Source organism: Megascapheus bottae, chromosome 31 (genome assembly GCF_031878675.1).
Source record: "Megascapheus bottae isolate mThoBot1 chromosome 31, mThoBot2.hap1, whole genome shotgun sequence".
Classification (NCBI taxonomy): Eukaryota; Metazoa; Chordata; class Mammalia; order Rodentia; family Geomyidae; genus Megascapheus; species Megascapheus bottae.
The window spans coordinates 578,548-593,554 of NC_143539.1; the positions used below are offsets into that span (position 1 = coordinate 578,548).

At 56.3% G+C, this 15,007-nt stretch overlaps 1 protein-coding gene across 1 annotated transcript; it reads right to left on the reverse strand.

Moving 5' to 3' along the window:
• Positions 1-177: 177 nt before the first annotated feature.
• Nlrp9 (NLR family pyrin domain containing 9) lies at positions 178-9,275 on the reverse strand. Its single transcript, XM_090321934.1, has 10 exons — positions 8,996-9,275; positions 6,697-8,311; positions 6,442-6,478; positions 6,036-6,277; positions 5,453-5,617; positions 3,769-3,936; positions 1,698-1,868; positions 1,149-1,319; positions 695-865; positions 178-452 (listed from the first exon to the last, which is right to left on the reverse strand). Exons 1-10 carry the CDS (start codon positions 9,273-9,275, stop codon positions 308-310), a joined length of 3,165 nt encoding a protein of 1,054 aa, XP_090178060.1. The 3' UTR covers positions 178-307.
• Positions 9,276-15,007: the final 5,732 nt, after the last annotated feature.

The window sequence follows — 15,007 nt, forward strand, 5'->3', positions numbered from 1 at the left end:
GAACGCTGGCGTGCGTGCTTCCGATGTTCCACACTGTGCTAGTTGTCCTTCCCGTGGAAAGCTGGGTTATACTGACACCCTGTGGACACGAACCCCAAGACCACCCACGGCAGGTGGGAAACAACACCCGGAACACAGGCATCAAGAAAAACCATCCTACCATGCTCAACACTCCTTTAATGTATTTGTCCGGACAGTGTGGGGGACAGCGGGGGCAGCAGGGGCAGGGCACCATGGCGGGCTCCGCAGCAACCTAGGCTGCTGCCCACTGAGGCGCACACTGGAGAAGGACGAGGTGGGGAGGAGCTCACGCCTGTCCGAGCTTGGGAACCCCCCTCAGCTGGAGCTCCTCCTGGAGCCAGGGGTGGTGGGCGATGGTCAGCGGGGGCACCCGCTGCTCGGCCGCCTCCAGAAGCTCCTGAGACTGCTCATCGTGGATAGCTTTGTCCAGGCTGGGACACAGACAAAGATTCTGTTTCTCCAGCTCAGCGCCCAGCGCATGTGCGGTTTACACCTGCCCCGCCCCTGCCCGCCTGCCCGCCAGGGGCTCCCCCGCTGTGCCTGCTGGGTAGTGTGGGTAGGATCTGGGACTGGCAGTGTTGCCTGGCATCTGATGGGTAGGCAGTGAGGACGATCTGCCTTCAACTTTCACAGAGCACAGTGGCTCCCCACACCACCCCAGCACCGCGCTCACCCCAGCAGCTCCAGGGCACAGTCCTGGTGGCTGAGCGCTTTGCACAGCACCTCCACTCCAGCATGGTCGAAGGCTACCCAGTCCAGGTTCAGGCTCCTGAGCGACCGGCAGCCCTTGAGAGCCGAGGCAAGGTCTTCACAGCAGTCGGAGGTAAGCTGACACATGTCCAACCTAGACAGGGATACAGCACACAGACAGCTGTCCTGGGCCACTCCCACGCCCTGGAGCAGACCCCCGACTCTAGACCGGAGGGACAGGACAGCATCTTGAAGACGGTGGCCGGGCTGCTGACCGGCCTCATCATAGGCCCTGCCACAAGGCCTTTGGGCCTGGCCCAGAGGCCAACAGTGCCTGGCTTTGTGGTACAGAATGAAGGAGTCTGTCAGGCAGGCAGGTTTCCCAGCCCACCAGCCATGGCTGACCCCCTCGGGCAGCCATGCGGGCTGCAACTCACCCCAGCCTCTGCAGGCTGCAGTCTGGGTGCTGCAGAGCCTGGCACAGCACCTTCACACCAGAATCCTGGATTTTGTTGTGCCCGAGTTTCAGGGTCTTCAGGTTGTTATTGGAGATAATGGCCGTGGAGAAGCCTTGGCAGCAGTCAGAGGTGAAGTAGCAACCCATCAGCCTGGGGACAGCAGAGACACGAGCGGGTCAGCCTCGCAGCTGCTCCGTTCTGGGGAGGAGATGGAGAAGTCCCGCTAAGCTGCTCGTGGCGCCCCACTGTTGCTCTCAAGAAGGAAGGGGTGGAGTGAAGAGAGGCAGGGAGGGTGCAATGCTGAGATCCGAGTCTCCGTGTGTTTGTGCTGTTAGGGCACCTGCCACAGACGTGGGATCTGTACACAGCAGACAGGTCAAAGTCAAGGCTGAGACCCAAGTGGGCGCTCAGAGCGTGAGCAGGCTGGCACGGGGTGTGGACAGCGCCTGTGCCCGTGACCTTGTGTGCTGGAGGGGACGTGGCCCCCATTCCTGGGGGTCCCCCTGCGGGAGGCCCCACACCCCCTACCAGAGCTCCTGCAGGCTGCAGTCAGGGCGTTTCAAGGCTCGACACAGAGCCACGGCTCCAGCATCCTCCAAGAAGTTGGACCCCATGTCAAGGATAGACAGAGTCCGGTTGACCTGAAGGGCTTGGGCTATGTAGGCACAAGCGTTGTAGGAGAGACAGCAGTATGACAACCTGCAACCACACACACACACACACCTCTGTTCTGTTACCTGCTCAACCTCTCCAGGGCAGCTGAGAGGAAGAACAGACCAGGGCAAGGCAACCCTACTCCTTCCTTTGGGTGGGGCCCCCCTTCCTAGAGTCTTGAGTTTTCAGGTCAGGTTAAAACCTCTTTACTTGGTGCCCCGAGTGTGGCCTGGTGGTGGAGTAGCCGCCTACCATGCACGAAGCCCCGGGTTTGATTCCTTGCTTACCACATACACAGAAAAACAAATGGGAAGTGGTGCTGTGGCTCAAGAGGTAGAGCTCTAGCCTTGAGAAAACCCAAGACAGCGCCAGGCCCCGAGCTCAAGCAGCGGGACTGGCAAAAGAACAAGGAGAGCGGCTCTTCATCTGGATCAATGAGATGATTTTCATCCGCTTTTTGCTGGTAAGGGAAGAAGTCTCTGCGCACTCTCCCACAGACAGCCTCTTCCAGGTTAAGAATTTTTTTTTGCACACTCAGCAGCCAGCCTCCTGGTGGAGGCTCGATTCCCGAGGCACCAGCTCTCCAGGAAGGAGGACGCCTCTGTGGATCACGCCTGCCTCCAGGGCCCAGCCACTCCTCTGTGGGTCATGACCGCCATTGTTTGAAAGTGGTCCTTGAGACATTTCTTGGTTTTTTGGGTTTTTTTGCCAGTCCTGGGCTTGAACTCAGGGCCTGAGCACTGTCCTTGGGCTTTCTCAAGGCTAGAGCTCCACCACTGGAGCCTCAGCACCACTTCCGGCTTTTATCTATGTAAGGGGTGTCCAGGAATCAAATCCGGTCTTCATGCATGCTAGGCAAGCGCTCTACCACTAGGCCACACTCCCAGCGCTCCTTGAGATATTTCAAAGAACTCTTAAAGCCAGTGCTGCTGTGCTGGGCATAGTGGCTCTCACCTGTCATCCCAGCGACTCAGGAGACTAAGATCTGAGGACCACAGTTCAAAGCCAGCCCGAGCAGCAAAGTCCCCACAAGACTCTTATCTTCCATGAACCACCACCAGAAAAAAAAAAAACAGAAGTAGTGCTGCAGCTCACATTGGCAGAATGCTAGCCTTGAGCACAGGATGCCTCGGGGACTCAGGGAGAGTGCCCAGGCTGAGATTAAGCCCCACAACTGATGCAAAAAGAAAAAAAAGGAATGGCTGGGAGTTTGGCCTAGTGGTAGAGTGCTTGCCTAGCAAGCACGAAGACCTGGGTTCGATTCCTCGGTACCACATACATAGAAAAAAGCCGGAAGTGGTGCTGAGGCTCAAGTGGTAGAGCTCTAGCCTTGAGAAAGTCCAAGGACAGTGCTCAGGCCCTGAGCTCAAAACCAGGACTGGCAAAAAAAAAAAAAAGAAAGAAAAAAAAAGTTAGGGCCAGGAGTGTGTGTGCTCGCCTAGCACGCACAAAGCACTCGGTTTGATTCCTTGGTACCACATACATAGAAAAGCCAGAATGGCTCTGTGGACAAGTGGTAGAGCTCTAGCCTTGAGCGTAAGGAGGCTCAGAGACAGTGTAAGCCCACAACCAATCAAAAAATCTGTGTAGCTCAAATATCAGCCATTGATTACACTTAAATTCAATGAGCCATATAAAGGTCAAATTAAAAAAAAACAACAATTGTGCAATAGCCAACAAGGTCTGTCTTCCCATCTCATTTCTCCTTGACGCCTGCCACATCTCCCGGCCTTCTACACCCTGGGGCTCTCTGTCTTCAACCAGCTGAGCTTCCAGGCTGCCTGTCCTTAGCGTTTGCTCGTTCCACTGCAGGCTCCCTGCTCCTGACTGGAGAAGCGGCAGCTGTTTTTCTTCCCAGCCAGCAGCTGGCTGCGTTTCTTGAGCAGAGCCCTGTGCAGGGAACTGAGATCACCTCCATGCACTCCCCTCACCTCCGGGCACTCACATGAGGACCTCCAGGATGCAGTTGGGGTCCTTCAGGCCTTCACAGAGGTGCAACACCCCTCGGTTCCCGATGGGATTTTCTACCAAGGACAGGCGCTTCAGCCGTGCGTACTTGATGACGGAGCTGAAGTCACTGCAGTGCTTTGTGAGGATGGCGCACTTCCCCAGCCTGCACGGAGACAAGCCACAGCGGGGGACTGCCCGTCAAGGTCAGTCAAGGTCATGGGAGACAAGCTTGCCCACTGACCACATTGTGCCCTGTGTTCTCATCCAGACTCCTGCCAACCCCGGATAGGTGTGCCAGGTTGTTTGAAAGCACAGACAGAAACACACAGCACCCTGCATGGAGCGCTCCGGTGACATGAAGGGGCGGGCATAAGCCTGCCATCCTCCAGGAGTTCACTGCACCCCACTGACAGAGCCGAGCGCCTCTGCATGCGCCCCCGGACGTCAGCAACAGGCCCCAAGATGGGCTTGTGCTTCTGATCAGCCGACTAGCTCAGATTACAGACCTGCAATGCACTCACTCAGTCTATTAAGGTACAACTGTGACAGTATGGACAGACAGATGGAAGGGCCCCTGGGTCCAGGTCCCAGAAGGGTCCTGAGTCCCGGGGCTCAGTCCTGTAGGTGGACGCTGCACGCTGACACGTTTGCTGCTGCAAGAACTCAAGTCACAAGTGACTTTGAAGGAGTTGGGTATCTCCAATCAACCAGCAACAAAGCCAGGAGCAGAGCTTTGGCTCAAGTGGTAGAGTATCAGCCTTGGGTAGGAGCACCTAAGGGGAGGCACCTCGGCCCCAAGTTCAAGCCTCGGGACCAGCGCCAGTGGAAAGGTCACCACCATCGCCCCAGGAAATTCCAAGGACTCTGAGATGTCTCTAGGGCCAGGGTGAAGGGCCAGGCATGAGAACAAATGATTCTCTGCCAGTACCCCTGCCCCTCAACAAATAAGAAATGTGATCCACATCAACCCACATGACCTTGTGTATGGCCTGAGGTTCCATAGAGGTCATTCACAGAAGGTGCAAGTCCATAACATTTGCAGGGCTAAGTTACTGCAGGAAGAAAGGGGATTTACACACTCATGCTGTGTTTAACGAGTTCATTTTGTTCATTGCTACCAGAATGATTTCCCTGGTGTTACTACTGGTAAAAATATGGGATCCTTGGCCGGGAGCGTGGTCTAGTGGTGGAGTGCTTGCCTAGCATGCACGAAGACCTGGATTCGATTCCTAGGTACCATGTACACAGAAAAAGTCAGAAATGGTGCTGTGGCGCCAATGGTAGACTGTTAACCTTGAAAAAGCCCCAAAACAGTGCCCCGGCCCTCGGTTCAAGCCCCAGGATCAGCAAGAAAAAAAAATGTTCCTGGAATCCCCTAGTTCATAAGTGAAAGAGAGAAATGGCTCTGTCGGCACAGTCACTGTGCCTGGGGCAGCAGACAGTGCACTGGGGACTGGAGTGTTTTTACTTTCATGCTGGAGGGGGGCAGGGAGGGCATTCCAGTTCTGCGGTGCTTAGAGGGAAGGAAGAGACAGATGGGGGGGATGGCCCCCAGGGTCAGGGTGGGGGCGGGGAGGGGAGGTGGAGGGTGCTCAGACCCCATCCCAGCCTCCCCGCGTCCCAGGGGCTCGAGGGGCTCAACGGCAGGGAAGACAGGCGGCGGGGGCCAGGTGACTCACATCAGGTCCTCCACGACATTCCCTGGCTTCATCAGCGTGTCGCACAGGTGTGTGACTCTCTCCTCAAAGCCAGTGCCGTACAGGTTTACCTGCTTCAAGCGACTCCCTCGGAGGAGAGCCTTATAAACGCTCAACCCGTAATTTCCCAAGGGCATAAAGCTACCCCTGCAGACAATGAGAGAAGGCATCACACGTGACACGGTGACATCGGGGGACACGGTCCCTCTCCACGGTCCCGGTTCTTCATGGTCAAGAAACGTTGTGAGGACCATCACGTATGTCTAGGACATTGTCAGGGAATAAGCGCAGCACACGCGCACACACACGCGCACACACACTCGTAAACCAGACTCACAGGCAGTCACAGCTAAGTGTACAGGTTTTTGTCGTTAGGAACAAAAATATGCATGTATAACACACCAAAAATTCATCTGTGCCAACTTCTGCTCTTGCCGGCCTCGTCTGACAGAGCGGCCCTGCATTTATGCTCCTCCCCTACCTCCCCCCTCCCGCCCCGTCTTTTCCCGGGGGAAGTGGGAGGAAGGCGGGAACCGGTGTCTATGCAGGCCAAGGTCAAACTTACCACAAGCTTTGGAGGCCACGCGTGGACTTAGCCAGTGTGGAGAAAATGGCTATCATGTACACATCGTTGATCTTACACCGGTACAGGTCCAGCTTCTGCAGGCTCGGGATGCCCCAGAGCCCCTGGCAGAACTTCACAAACTCAATCATATTCCTGCAGGAGACAGAGGCCAGGCTGCAGCCGAATGACCAAAAGACCGGGACAAGAGCCAGCACGCGAACCCCCAGCCAGGCCCAGGAATCCTAGCCAAGAGCCCACGAGACTCTCATCTCCGATTCGTCAGCAAAGAGCTGGAGGTGGAGGTGTGGCTCAAGAGGTCGAGCTCCAGGCATGAGCTAGAAGAGCCCAGGAAGAGTGCGAGACCCCGAGTTCAAGCCCCAGTAGTGACACACTCAGAAAACAGCACTTGGGCTCGGGCAACTGCGTGGAGGAAATGGCTCTCGCTGGAACCAATCACAAGCTGTGTCTCCAGACAAGTGGTCCCGCCTCGTGCGTTCCTGCATTCCACCCGCCCCGCCCCTCTCTTCATGAGGAGCCCATTCCATCTGTGCACTCAAGAGCTGGGGCAGTGCTCGGAGCTGACAGGGCAGGACGGCGGGAACCCCCAGAGTGCCCCCCATCGCCCGGGGTGCCAGGGACAGGAGGCTCCAGCCACACTCACTCCCTTCTGCCTCGGTGGCCTCGGAAGTTCCTGTTGCTGTCCTCCTGGAGGAAGCTGCGGAAGTCCACCACTTCCCCGGAGGGGTGCTGGAAGATCTGCTGGATGCACAGCCGAAGCCTCTTCAGCCTCCGGCAGCTCTCCATGCAGGCAGTGGCCGCGACGAAGTGATCCATCTCGCGAATGCTCAGCCACATGTCTTCGAAGGGGTCGAGGACCCTTTGCACAAAGGCCTTGTCCTCAGTTTCCATCAAGTCTTGGAAGAGCTCCAGGAGGCCCGGGCCGGCCTCCTGGAGCCCACACTCCCGCAGACACGCCACGCCTTGCAGGATCTCCGGCTTCACGTTCTTGGACAGCGAGAAGCCAACCCAAGTCTCCAGCTCCCTCCTCGTGTCCTCATTCGTCAGCCCGAACACAAACGCTCCTTCCAGAAACAAATGGCTCTGCCGGTCCCTCAACACGGCCGACACCAGCTGGGCCACGCTGCCGACGGCGGCGTCTGTGGGTTCGTGGAAGAAATAGAACATGGCGGCCCAGAACGACTGGAAGGCCAGGTTCCTGAAGGTGAAGTGCTCTCCACTGGGCCAGAGGACATTGAGGCCCAGCCACAGCAGGCTGTCAGCCGTGGACACCCCAGACCGGGCCAGGTCGCCACGACTGAACACAAACGCCTGCGTCCACATTCCCTCCGCGGCCAGCAGGCAAAGGCTTCGGAGCCGGGCTCTGTTGTGGGCCTGTGAGGGCTCCTGATGCCCGGCTTTGAGTGCGTTCGTGACGAAGGCAATGTAGAACGCAGTGATGTTGGAAGTGGGCACATCAAAGCCCTCCCTCGCCTCCAGCTGCCATCTCAAGCAGCTACAGATCATCCAGCAGAAGAGGGGCCGTTTGCACACGTCTAACAGGTCCGGCCTGGACTTCACGAAGGCCAAGGCTGCGCCCGAGAGTCGGGGGAGATGGAAGGAGTGGGTGAAGTAGCACCCCAGCAGAGAGTCCGAGAAGTAGGGGAGGGAGACGACCTTGGGGTCCGTCAGCAGGCAATGGACGCGGGTCATCTCCGGGGTGCCCCGCAGCCCCAGCAGCAGACAGGACTTGGGGAGCAGCTTTTTCTGCAGCAAGCTGCTCAGGATAACGGGGGTTGGCTGCCTCTGACCCCAGCTGGCGCACAAGTCGGTCCCAAGTTCCAGGTCAAATCCGAGCCTCTCGAAGCCGTCCAGGATGAACAGGGTTCTCTCGGGCTGGGAGAACATCTGGCGGGTGATATTGAGAGGCTTGGGCCAGGCCCTGGAGACCAGCTCCGCCAGGCTGGCCTCCGGCACCGAGTTCAGCTCGTAGACCTCGAGGAAGAACACAAACGTGAACCTGCTCTCCCACAAGGACCCCTCTGCCCATTCCAGCATCAGCTTCCTCAGAAGCATGGTCTTCCCGACGCCCTCCGGGCCCCTGAGGACGGCGGTGACGGCTCCGGCCTCCGGACGAGGGAAGGTTCTGCACAGAGCCGTGTGCTGAGGCCTCACCGACCTCCTGAAGAAGGCTTCATCCGGGACCTGGAAGCACAGCTCCCTGGCCCACAGCTTCTGGAACTGCTCCCTCATCTGCTGTCTGTAGGAGAATGACGGGGCTGCGGTAGGAAGGGACGATAATGAGCAAGGTGAGGCAGCCGGTGTCAACGGCTCACACCTGTGATCCCAGCTACCCGGAGGCTGAGAGCTGAGAATCGAGGTTCAAAGCCAGCCCAGGGCAGCAAAGTCTGAGCCTCTTCTCACCAGTTCACCATTAAAAAGATGGAAGTGGAGCTGTGGCACAAAGTGGTAGAGCGCCAGCCGTGAGCACAAGAGCTCAGGGACCGCACCCTGGCCAAGAAAAGAAAAATGAGAGACGAGTGCGTACGGTGTATTTCAGGAGATCTGGCCAGACATGACCTTCTAGAACGCACCCTGGCGAAGAAGAGACTCAGGCTCGCCTAGCACACACGAAGCCCTGGGTTCGATTTCTCAGTTCCACAGACACAGAAAAACCCAGAAGTGGTGCTGTGGCTCAAGGGGTAGAGCTCCAGCCTTGAGAAAACCCAAGGACAGTGCTCAGGCCCCATGTTCAAGCCCAGGACTGGCAAAGCGGGGGGGAGGGGGAGGATGAAGGACAGAAAAGAAGAAAAAGAGAAGCCGCTCTGGGCCATGGCTGGGCCTGCAGTGACCGCCCTGGTCTGCTGCGGCTCTGAGGTGGCCACGGCGCTGCCCACGCAGACGCTTGATGGCCTCTGTGACAGGAAGAGCCCGCGAGCCCCGCGCCCTCCGACCCCACTGACTTTGCATCTCCTCCTGCGCCATTGTCCAGAGGTCCTTCCGGTGGAGGTGGAGGAGGAGGCCGAGGGTCACGACCCACGCCTGCCGCCCCGGGTAGTGCTGGGCCAGTAACCGCGCCAGCTCCTCTCTGGAAGCATTCTCCACGGCACACTGCGGGATGGGCGCGAGCTGAAACTTCTGGGCTTCATCCCTGAGCCGCTCCTTGAACCTCCAGAACTCGTCCTCCGTCAGCCTGGCCAGGTACCCCACCAGGCCCACATCAGAAGAACATGGCTCTGCCATCCTGATCCAAGTCTTCAAAAGTGGGGACTGGGAGGCGCCTGCAGGAGGAGGGCAGCGTGGCGGGGTCCGATGGGGGTCGTGGGGTCCTCGCCACCCCTGCCCGTCCACCACGAGCAAGGCGTCAGATGGCACGGCCACACGCTGGGTGGATGGGAGAGGCCTTAGCCGTGCAGGGCACCAACTGTGCCCTCTGGAGACCCCGGCCTCAGCCCCGCGGGGACCCCAGCTTCTGCTTCAGGACAGCCACCTTGGGCAGATGGGAGACTGGGGAGGGGCTGGAGGAGGAGGGGGAGGAGACAGTTTCGTGGAGACGGCTTCCGGTGGTCAGGTGCAGCCAAATCCGTGGCTGCGCTCAGATGAGGCCGGGAGCTGTCCACACCACCCCGCAGGCCCAGGTGAGCCCCCTCTCAGCCACTGCAGCTGCGTCGCCTGTGCAGCTGAGGACCAACCCCTCTGCAGGCTGGGGGTCCTCACGTCTCATGATTGGCAGCTGACCCCGGCCACCCCACCAGCACACCCTCCTGCCCCGAGGCCAGAACACCACAGTTCCGGGGCTCCAGACTCCCCCCCTCCCCTTAACGGGCTCCCAGCTCCCCCCCTCCCCTCGTCCTCCCTCCCCCCAACAGGGCCCCGGGTTGGCTTCCTTCCCACAAGTCAGACCCACCTCTTCCTGTCAGCGCCCCAGGAAGGGCCCCAACTCCATCTCCAAGAGCCCCCACCCCTCTGCACAGGTGTGAAGAGAGGAGGTGCCAGGCCCCCAGTCTGCAGTTTGAGGCTTCTCACCTCCGTGTCAAGGCAGAGGGCACAGCCGCACGGGTCCTGAGGCAGCCTTTCTTCCTCCTTGATTGCGCCTGCTAGACTTTTCTAGAAGGGCAAAAAACCGAAAAGCCACGTTGTCCAGGGAGACGCCTTCCTTACCAGCTCTGGGCCCACGCGCGGCCGTGGAGACCCTGGATAAAAGGCCTGGTCCGCCCTGGAATTGGCCCGCAACGCTCGCTTCTCATTGGCCACTGACAGAGGCTCAGGTGAGGGGAGGCACCGGCGCTGCTCCCCAGGTGTGCGCCAGCTCCTCCCGCACTGCGGGGGCCCCCACCAGCTCCTAATAGAAACAGCGGGCCCCAACCTCCTCCTGCTCTAGGAGGCTGGCGAGGATACAGGGACTTCTGGGCTCCCCATCTGAACTCCAGCCTCACCTGTCCCAAAGGAAGCAGCTCGGAACATCTCATTTTGTTGTTGTGGGGCTTGAACGCTGGGCCTGGGCGCTGCCCCTGAGCTCTTCACCTCAAGGCTACCACCCTACCCTTGAGCCACAGCCCCACTTCTGGTTTTCTGGTGGTGAACTGGAGATGAGAGTCTCAGTCTTGAGTGTCCAGGCTGGCTTTGAACCATGATCCTCAGATCGTGGCCACCTGAGCAACTAGGATGACAGGCGAGAGAGCCACCAGGGCCTGGAATTGTGGAGGAACTGGTGGCTCACCCCAGCAATCCTAACTACTCAGGAGGCCAGCCAGGCAGGAAGGTCCAGGAGACTCTTACCCAATGAACTGCCAAAGAAGCCAGAATGTAGGAGTGGCTCAAGTAGTACAGCAGGAATCTTGAGTGAAAGAGTTAAGGGACAGGACCCAGGCCCTGAGTTCAAGTCTCAATACCAGGACAAGAAAAAAACAGAACGGGGTGGGGAGTGGGAGGGAGGAGGGAGGAGAACTCGCACATAATGGAGAAATAAACCTGCACACATGTGGACAACCAGTTACCAAGGCACTAAGAATATATATATATTTTTTGCCAGTCCTGAGCTTGAACTCACGGCCTGAGCACCGTCCTTGGACTTTCTCGAAGCTAGAGCTCTACCACTTGGGCCACAGCACCGCTTCTGGCTTTTTTCTATGTATGTGGTACCAAGGAATCGAACTCGGGTCTTTGTGCGTGCTAGGCAAGCACTTTAACCAGTAGGCCAGACTCCTGGCCCAGGTACTAAGAATATTTAAGAGACAGAGAAGGAATACAACTCTCCAGTAACTATGTTCAGAAACATAATAGTCACTGTCTGGGGTGAAACTGGCCCCTTGTATTGTACGATACCCCAAAACCAATTTGAAATAGATTAAAACTTTAAATATATAAAACAAAAACAATTCTAGAAAAGAGAGGGGGAAAATGCCTCATAACATTGGTCTGGCCAACAGCTGGTAGGCCCAAGTAGAGACGCTTGAACAACCCAAGTATAGACCCTTCTGCCCCTCAATGTGCCCCCGAGTGCAAGGAACAGAAGCAAACACAAATAGGGGGTGCAGCAAATTAAGAAGTTTCTGCACAGCAAAAGAAACAAACCAAAACACTGCGGATCATGGCATTGTCTTATAGAAAATTAATACTTGAACTGTGTAAAGCAGGAGTATAAACCAAAGTGTGTGTGTGTGGCCTCAGGAAAAACTCTCCAGGGCCCGGGATAAGGCTCCAGTATGTCCACCCAGCAAGCAGAAAGTCTTGAATTCAGACCTCAGTGCCCGGAGGAGAGGGGGGCCGTGGCACAGCAGGAAGAAGGCCCCAGCCCACTTAGGCCTGAGGGCCTAAGAGATGGGAGGGCCTCAGAGAAGAGAGGGTCTGGCTGTGGGGAGACATGTTCAGCAAACGTGTGAGGCCAGCCTGGGCACACAGCATACTTCAGGGACCAGGTCTACCAACAGGGCAAGAGGCTCTGCTACTAGAGTTTGAACTCGAGTCCTAACACAGGCTAAGCAAGGAAGTGCTACCACCTGAGCAGGCTGCCCGGCCCCTGCGCGCGAGCCTTTGACATCCAGGCTGGAGAAGGGCTGAGTGCTGAGGGCTGGGTCCGCTCGGCGGTGTGGGAGAGGCTCTTCTACCTCGAAGGTTTCTGCTGGGCCTGTCCCCTGGAGATTTCCATGGAAGTTGGGTGCAGTGGCTCACACCTGTCCTCCTAGCTACACAGCAAGCTGAGATCTGAGGATCAGAGTTCAAAGCCAGCCTGGGCAGACGCTTCCCTACCACAGACTACTCAAAAGAGCCACGGGCTGGGGTTGGGAGTGTGGCCTAGTGCACAAAGATCCTAGTTTAATTCCTCAGAAAAAGCCAGAAGCGGTGCTGTGGCTCAAGTGGCAGAGCTCTAGCCTTGAGAAAGCCCAAGGACAGTGCTCAGGCCCCGAGTTCAAGACCCGGACTAGCAAATAAATAAATAAATAAGTCTCATGGTCTTTCCTGCCTAGGTCGGCTTTGAACCATGATCCTCAGAGCTCAGCCTCCTGATAAGCTAGGATGACGTCGAGAGCCACCGCGCACAGTTCAAATTCCTTTATCGTCCCAGGAAAGCTGTTCTCGCCTGAGTAAAATTAAGACCACCTGGACAGTTTCAAGGGTTTCCAATATAGTCATGGATGAATATGGTGGCCTAGGCTGTGTGTGGAAATACTTTGAATAATTAAAATATATGTAGATAGATTAAAATGAAGCACAGATGTTTTATATATTTATAAAAGGAAGATCTAAAGTTATGTTCCCACACTGAATTTCTAATAACTAAGCCTAAAACATGACTTTGTTTTCCAGTTTGAAAATGTGTACGTTACCCACGGCTCTGCTGCTTCATGACGGAATTTAGTTCCGTTAACAGTGGCTTTGCTTAGGAATCAGGGCTCTGGCACACTCAGGGGAGCTGATGCTCTTCTACACCTCGAGTAGAAAAGCCTTGCGCCAGTGGGAAATCATGGCTCACGCCTGTCATCCCAGCTGCTCAGGAGGCTGAGATCTGAGGAAACTGGTTCAAAGCCAGCTCAGGCAGGAGAAAAGTCCCTGGGAGACTTTTTTTTGTGGGTCATGGGTCTTGAACTCTGGGCCTGGGCACTGTCCCTGAGCTCTTCAGCTCAAGGCTACCGCCCTACCCTTAAGCCAAGCCCTACTTCCCTTTTCTAGAGGTCAATTGGAGATAAGAGTTTCAGATTCTTTTGTGCCCAGGCTGGCTTTGAACCTTGATCCTCAGATCGTAGCCTCCTGGATCCTGTGAGATTCTTATCCCCAATAAACCACTCAAAGAAGCCAGAAGGGGCACTGTGGTTCAAGTGGTAGAGCACTAGTTTTGGGCACAGAGAGAGGTTCAGGGGCAGTGCCCAGGTCCTGAGTTCAAGACCAGGACTTACAATAAGAAAATTTAAAGTCCTGCACCCAAATGAGTAGGAGCCCAGCCTGGCAGTGAGAGCCAGGTAAAACCCAGCCCTAGTGACCCACACCTGTCACCCTGGCCCCTCAGCAGCGAGGGGAGGGGTACTGTTCACCACCACATTCACCCTAAGTCCCTCGGCCGGTCGGTGGCCGCCTTTTTTCAGTCTACAGCAGGTATTCTTCTAGAAACTTCCCTATTACTATTACAAAAGAACGAACCTGGAGCTGAGAGTTTGGCCTAGTGGTAGAGTGCTTGCCTAGCGTGCAGGAAGACTTGGGCTTGATTCCTCGGAACCATGCATAGAAAAAGCCGGAAATGGTGCTGTGGCTCAACCTTGAGAAAAACCAAGGACAGTGCTCAGGCCCTGAGTTCAAGGCTCAGGACTGGCAAAAAAAAGAAAATAGTCAAATAATAAAGTAAAAAAACTAAAAAAGTCCAACCGTGAGTAAGGGCGACATTTTTGTTTGTCTTCTATGTATAAAGATGGTCTCATCAGAAAGACAAAGTTATTTTTCCAGAAAGATTCTCTGAGTCCACCACTAGCGCCGTCAATGGAGTGTTCTGAATCCCCACGAAGGGAGCTGTGGGGCTCCGCTTTCACAGCCGATGCCTCGTGGAACATGGACCCGACATCCTCGGAGTGTCTGCCGTACGCTGGGTGAGCTGGTTGGAAGGAGAGTGCCGAGAGGTTCCACGGTATTGCTGCCGTGTAAGTGACTGGACGACACTATGCTTCATCGTTTCGTCCCTGCCATACATACAAAATGACAAGCACTGGGACGCAACTCAGTGGCAGGGAGCTTGCCTGGCGTGTGGAAGGCTCGGGATTGCAAAGGGCAACACAAGGATGCCACAGCCCGCCCACCGCTTTCCATTTCAGTTATTCTCATTTCAGCTCTGGAATTTGACCTGGCGTTTGTGGCTTCCATCCTTCTATGGAGAGTTCTTCATCTGTCCACTCGTGCTCTTCTCTGAACATGTCTAGTCCATGAAACACACAGATAAAAGCTGCTCTGAAGCCCTGGCCACCTTGTAATCTGTTTCGATTATTTTGGGAAGCAGTGCTCGCTCTCGGTCCCTCTCTCGTGTGGTAATGTGAGAGTAAGGACACTGGAGAAAATGTGCTATGTAGTTTCTCCAGATTGTTTCGTTGGGAGGGGTCTTTGTGGTTTTCTTTTGCACGTCTGTTTGCTTGTCTTGGAGGGAAGTCCCAGCAATAAGCAGTTCCGTGTCTGCGAACCCTTCTGGACTGGATCTTGGGAGTCTGCATGGCCTTTCTCCAAGCCTTGGAAGCTGAAGTCCACATGGAGGCGGGGAGGGGGCTCTGCGCCCTTGCCTGGGGACTGGGCCCAGAGCGCCACACCCCACATCACACTCACCCCCTCCCTGCATTAGCATGTTAGCATGCAAGGGTTTTTCAGGCATGCATGCACTTCCCCCGCGCTCTTCCTCCCGTGTTGTGTGTACATGGGCACGTGTGCTGGAGCCTGCACTCGGGGCCAGGGCACTGTGTTCTACCATGTGAGCTACACCTCCACTTGTGACAGGGCCGTCACAG

Bases quoted from the DNA above. Each gene is read 5' to 3' on its own strand.
- Nlrp9 (XM_090321934.1), bottom strand. From the start codon at position 9,275: ATGGCAGAGCCATGTTCTTCTGATGTGGGCCTGGTGGGGTACCTGGCC. The intron at 3,937-5,452 runs GTGAGTCACCTG...GTCTCCGTGCAG, and splicing joins AATGTCGTGGAGGACCTGAT to GCTGGGGAAGTGCGCCATCC. The intron at 1,869-3,768 runs GTGAGTGCCCGG...GTGTGGTTGCAG, and splicing joins TGCATCCTGGAGGTCCTCAT to GTTGTCATACTGCTGTCTCT.